This window comes from Argopecten irradians, chromosome 16, assembly GCF_041381155.1.
Source record: "Argopecten irradians isolate NY chromosome 16, Ai_NY, whole genome shotgun sequence".
NCBI lineage: Eukaryota > Metazoa > Mollusca > Bivalvia > Pectinida > Pectinidae > Argopecten > Argopecten irradians.
The window spans coordinates 14,421,292-14,427,760 of record NC_091149.1 but is presented as its reverse complement, the minus strand read 5'-3'; the positions used below and the strand labels follow the sequence as shown (position 1 = coordinate 14,427,760).

The following is a 6,469-nucleotide window of genomic DNA, read 5'->3' as shown; positions in this document are numbered from 1 at the left end:
GATCAATTTTCAAGGAACTATCACTATTACTACGCACATTTTACAGTCAAGTATATCCACATATAATGTATTTCAATAGCCAGGTAAATGTAATTACAAAATCGTAATCTAAAGTGAAATCATTCAGCTTTGTTTTGGTTTATTATATCGATGTCCTTTTTAACCTCCAGTATCATTGGTGGCTACACAATATAATATTAGACGGTTATTACTTGAATATTTCGTGTTGACGTTTTTTTATGTTGTAGATGTTGAATACAATTCAGTGGGTATAAGCCAACTAAGCAATGGTGACATTTATACAAAACATAGATTTCGTCGTTTTAATCAACCTGATTAAAATACATATGCTTGCTATCACTTCATTTGATAAAAGGCTCTGACAAAATCCCATTAGGAATCATGTCCAGGTGACCTTTAGAAGTGGCCAATCGAATTGCTGCCTGCAACATTTTTACTATCAATATCAGGGAACGAAATAGTTTGAAAAAAAATATTTTTGTGTACGTAGTCATCCGCCCCAAGAGCACAACAAAGTTATTTAATATTAATCTGGGACGAAATATTGTTTTCAATTGATGTGATAAGGTGTTAAAAAGCATGTAATATTACGTATGCGTGGTATAAAGGTCATCCGAACATGACCCACGATGTTTTCTCTTTTCTCTTTTCTAATCAGATTTTGGTTTTAATATTCACGGTTTCACAACACAACACGTAGACAACAAAAATGTCTAAGCAACGAACATTTCATATTTTACATTATTTTGTATATTTATTATATTTTGTATATTTAAACAGTTCTCTCCGAGTGCCAATTACATGCTGTACCAATATATCCTAACAATATTTGGTATTTTGTGTCAACCAACTAGTAAACAAATAAAAGAGAAATAATATTTTGAAACCGACATCATGATGACAATAACAAATGCATCAGTTGCTGATATAACACAAAGCGACATTTAATGACCATCATCAATTCACACAGAAATTTAAAAACTTAAAATAATGAAACTTTGACCAGGACATATTATTTACTCATTCATGACATAGGTCGTATTTAAACGAGGCCATTTTTCCTTTGCCATTCATTTCATGACATATTGTCGCAGCATGCATATAATTTACAAACTTAAAATAATGAAACTTTGACCAGGACATATTTATCATTCATTCATGACATAGGTCATATTTAAACGAGGTAATTTTCCCTTTGCCATTCTTTTTATGACATTTTGTCAGCATTCATTACTGTTAATAGGACGTTAATAAATCAAACAAACAAACAAACATATATATCTCAATATCATAATTTACAAACTTAAAATAATGAAACTTTGACCAGGACATATTTATCACTCATTCATGACATGGGTCATATTTAAACGAGGTCATTTTTTCCTTTGCCATTCCTTTTATGACATTTTGTCAGCATCCATATATCTCAATATCATCAATGCAGATGTCTGATTTTGTAGCTGAGCCCCTTATGCCTTCAATGACTATCCAGACTGTGTTACTTTGTGCAGGAAAGGTCTTTGTTGATTGGTGCCATTGTTGTCCTTGGTCACCACTAGCAATAACCTGTGAGTTTGTTTGTGTCCCGGCAGAATCCTGTAATATCAATTAAGACAGTAAATTAAAGTTGATCCATCGCCGACAGAACATAAACGATATTTCCATCATTTCAACATAATGTTTTTAATTTTTATATGTGTCTATTTAAATCAAAAATGCATTCAAAATAATTTATTTTTTTCTTTTGTACATGCACAATCAGTATTTATACTTATTCCATATAGAGCAGTAATGAGGGAATTGCTATGAATTGCTTATGATGCAATCAGTTATTTTTCAATATTTTTATCTAGAAGTCAAATAAGAAGCTCATACGTTTCAATTATGGTAATGGTGTAAAGTAAGTAACTTTTGCAACTGAAGATAGATACTACTTCGTCTTCTCTGGTTTTTAATAGAGAAAACAGTATTAATCGTAAGCGTCGGAGCTCCGTTAAAAAATTGTTGAATGGTTATAAAAACATCTTATTAACGTAAAAGGCGTTGCGTTAGTCATGAGTGTAAATCTTATTAACGTAAAAGGCGTTGCGTTAACAGCCGGGTCATTTGATGACAGCGTCCCATGTGCAAGATGTGTGCGGGATGTGGGTGATCTTTTGTGATTTTTGTAATGTTTGAACTATTACCAGTTTTATTGCTATATTGCTTAAGCATGTAGCCAGACACACATGTTAAATAGTTATAGCATATATATGCAGTCTTATGAAAATCAATTTGTTAATACGCTCCATGCCGATGGTTAAGGATACGCTCCAATGGAAGATATAATAATTTCTCGTTCAGGGTCACCTCTGCATGCCTCCTGTTCTAGAATTGACATTTCAGGACGTGGTAATAATTAACACGTTAATACTTCCGAGAGTTTTGGTCATACCAAATATTTCATAAGCGACACTCTAATAGTCTCAACACAGGGGATATGCTGAGGAGTTATTATATCTAATGTTATAGCGTATCGTAGAACATCGTAGTGGTCAGTATTACAAAGCTAATTTTGATTACACTGCATATATATCCACGACATTCGTAAATTACAACAATTAAAGGGCCGGCTTGTCAGTATTATTGTTGGGACATAATTCATAAATTGTTGTACCTTAGATCATTTCTTATTTCTTAAACATTGATAATGTAAACAGAACAAGAGCTGTTGGAGAACAGCAAAGCTCGCCTATTCAGAAGAAGTTGATGTTCAAGTATTTACTATTTAAACATGGAAATATGACAAATTAACAGACTCAAAAAAACCCTAAAGGGCCCCAAATTGGTTGTATTATCACGTTCATCATCCAAACACATTAGGAAAATAAAATCATAAACATTTATGATGACTTATGCTTAAACAATAGATAAAATAGAAACTTGCTCAAACACTTTAACATGGAAATATGACAAATTAACAGACTCCAAAAACCCCTAAAGGGCCCCAAATTGGTTGTAATATCACGTTCAGCATCCATACACATTAGAAGCAGAAACTTGCTCAAAAACTTTAACGTGAAATGGGACGCCAACGCTGACGCCGACGCCGGGGTGACAACATTAACTCCCCCTATTCTTCGAATAGGCGAGCTAAAATCACATGTGCAAACATGGTTTTTTTCATTCCACATTTGTGTATGCTCATGTATAACGTGTCCATGTTGTACAACAACAATATAAAGTACAAAATATTAAAGCATATTTCCCATCTTCAAATATGTGACATACGCCCAGAGTCGAATCTTACGTTTTGACACCAACCAGAGTATCAGAATATATAGTTAAACTGTTATCTAAGTTTACAAAAAATATCGCAGTTACATAGTCATCGCAGTGGAAAGTCTGTTTACGTCGATATAGTTTGAAACGAAGGGAAGTAAATCTGGTAGTCAGAATGCGTTTGATCATTTTACCTTACAGTTTGTTTGATGCCACATCTGATAATATCACCTTTAGTATTTGATTGACGACACGTTTGATAAGCTCACTTTACTGTCGGCTTGATGACACATTTGATAATCTCACCTTAGTGTTAATCCTAAGACTGCCCATTGAGTGCCCATACATATGATACCAAAGGGACACGCAGATTTGTACACCAATCGGTACAGAAAAAGTTGTCTCCAATCGCGCAGTGTCACCTTGTTGTCTTGGGCTTGAGGCTTCGAAATAGTAGTAATTACCACCTCCTGGAACATTCATAGATTAATTATTAGATCACATAAACATAATCATTGTCGGGAATGGCGTGATCACCAAGGTATGATTTCAATATACCATTTTGTTTGTTTAATTACATCAATTTGTAATCAGGATCATGTAAAGACGGCCTCGTATGAATACGGTGTATAGTGTGAATGGAGTGTGTTATTTGGAATACTGTGGTATCTTAATGCTATCACTTGTTGTATAGTGGAACCATTGCCCAAAAACCACAACCCCGATTGCGACGCATCCGTAATTGTTTTTAAACAAAATTATGAGGAATTCTAATTCAGACCTGTTGTATGATCTTCGGTACATCCTGTAGAATCAGATGGCGTTCTTCCTGAGTTTTCTTCAAAAACACTATCAGCTGTCGAATCCGTCACCAGGGCGTTGCATGTCGTCTCAAAATCACATGCCTGAACTGTAATAAATAGTTTCGAACGTCTTTCAAGACTTACCTTTATGTTTTGAGGGATTCTGTAGATTACTGATAAGTAGTTTCTTGTTTCATGATCCAAATTACATTTTGATTAGTTCGAAAGAAATAGTTTTTATACTCACGAATCATTCGTCACCAAAAACTTTCAGAATTTCGATACTTAGAATACATCGGTTTTAATTTCTTTCTAACCATAAAGCAAATTTGTCGTCTACAATTTCATTTAACACTTTTCAGTATTTCAGCTATTTTAAAGTAAGATTTTTGAAGATATAATTCTATCTAATCAGACATAAGGTATAAAAATGAGATTGTTATAGTGAATAAATTCTGTGTTGCAACTAATGTTAGAATGTATGAAATAGATTTATCTCCTTGTGACTATTTTATTAAGAGTTGTCTCCCTTTATATATTTAAAATATATCTGTGAAAACTAATTCAAATTAACTATGATATAATTATTTTAAATGGATTCGAAAGATTGACATGTATGCAAACGCAAATTCAAAATATATCTGTAGTAAAGTAAAGACGATTTAAAATTTTGCGTTTAAAGCAAAATAATCAAATAAGGAAATTGGAATCAGAGCCCTTCTGGGAAAAGGAAATATGTTGTTAATAATTGAATATTTATTTATTTCAAAGAAAACGATAATACAACAGAAGAGAAAGCAATATTTGGTGTTTACATGCGATGTTGCCGCTTACCACAAGCTGAGTCGGTCCATGATCCTGTCCCTAAACATTCCGGCGGACCCGTGAGTATACGATACCCAGTGTTACAGCTCAGAGAAACAACCTTCCCTACTTCAAAGAACATCTCGCTGTAGAAAAGCTGGCCGTTAGCTGGAGATGAGGGTACTCCACATTCTGGAAATATAAAGGTATGCTTCAGTGAGATAGCGCTATAAAAAGTGCATGAGTGCTCACTATTGTAAATAAACACAACAAGAAAGCAACACAGCTTACTACGAATATACCGCAGTCTTCCAAAATATAGTGATGAACGCTCAACCTATTTCTCCACTTGTGACCAGATTTAAGACAGTGTCAAGTACGACTCCAAATAGGAAGCATTTTGATTAATATGCATGTCTCCTATCATCGGATAGGATAACATGTTATAAGGTTTAAGGTTTCTAAGATTAAATTAAGGCGTTTAGGTGGTATGAGAAAATGTCTCAAGTGACGTATTCGAAACGCGTTTTGTCCGCCGTGGTATACACTTTCGACTACTTCTCCAAAACGACTGAACCAAATTCGTTGAAATTTTGCAGAAACCCTTTTACGGTCAAAGATCAATCTATATGGTCAAACTTCCATGAGCCTGAGGGCCAAATACACTAATGCTTCAAGCATGTTTTTCTGATTTTTTTTTAAATTTTAGAATCACATACTCTTTATAAAAGCGCTACAGCCGCCATCTTGAAAATACTTTTTGAGAATTCTTCTCAAATTAAACAATTGTGATTTGACTGAAATGTTCCTGAAATTATCCTGACATGGTCCTGACAAAGTGTTGTTACATCTTGGGTTGATCCTAAATCAAAGTCGGCTAAAATGACACCATATCTAACCAGTTTTCTCTACGACTTTTGCCAAGGTAGTCAGATGGCCGTTCAAGCTCTTAGGCTTCTTGTTTTGGATAGCAACTAGATATTTCATGTTCCTGATGGTCCAGGCGAACATTTTATAACACCAAGTTAACAATACTGCCCTGTATCAGCACTCAGGTGACCGTCATGGCCTTTTTTTGCCTTGGTGTTACACTTAAGGCGGACGTCTACAATACCCGTAATGCATTTTTCAATTCTTAACACTAGTTGTATCTCTCGCAATGAGAATGCAATCTCCCGGTAGTTGATATACAATCTCCCGGTAGTAGAAAATACATTTTGAGAATTCTTCTCAAATTAAACAACTGTGATTTGACTGAAATGTTCCTGAAATTATCCTGACATGGTCCTGACAAAGTGTTGTTACATCTTGGGTTGATCCTAAATCAAAGTCGGCTAAAATGACACCATATCTAACCAGTTTTCTCTACGACTTTTGCCAAGGTAGTCAGATGGCCGTTCAAGCTCTTAGGCTTCTTGTTTTGGATAGCAACTAGATATTTCATGTTCCTGATGGTCCAGGCGAACATTTTATAACACCAAGTTAACAATACTGCCCTGTATCAGCACTCAGGTGACCGTCATGGCCTTTTTTTGCCTTGGTGTTACACTTAAGGCGGACGTCTACAATACCCGTAATGC

General features: G+C 34.7%; 1 protein-coding gene across 1 annotated transcript; it reads right to left on the bottom strand.

Moving 5' to 3' along the window:
* Nucleotides 1-801: 801 nt before the first annotated feature.
* LOC138310020 (MAM domain-containing glycosylphosphatidylinositol anchor protein 2-like) lies at nt 802-5,900 on the bottom strand. Its single transcript, XM_069251172.1, has 5 exons — nt 5,789-5,900; nt 4,920-5,081; nt 4,064-4,192; nt 3,589-3,752; nt 802-1,617 (listed from the first exon to the last, which is right to left on the bottom strand). Exons 1-5 carry the CDS (start codon nt 5,898-5,900, stop codon nt 1,432-1,434), a joined length of 753 nt encoding a protein of 250 aa, XP_069107273.1. The 3' UTR covers nt 802-1,431.
* Nucleotides 5,901-6,469: the final 569 nt, after the last annotated feature.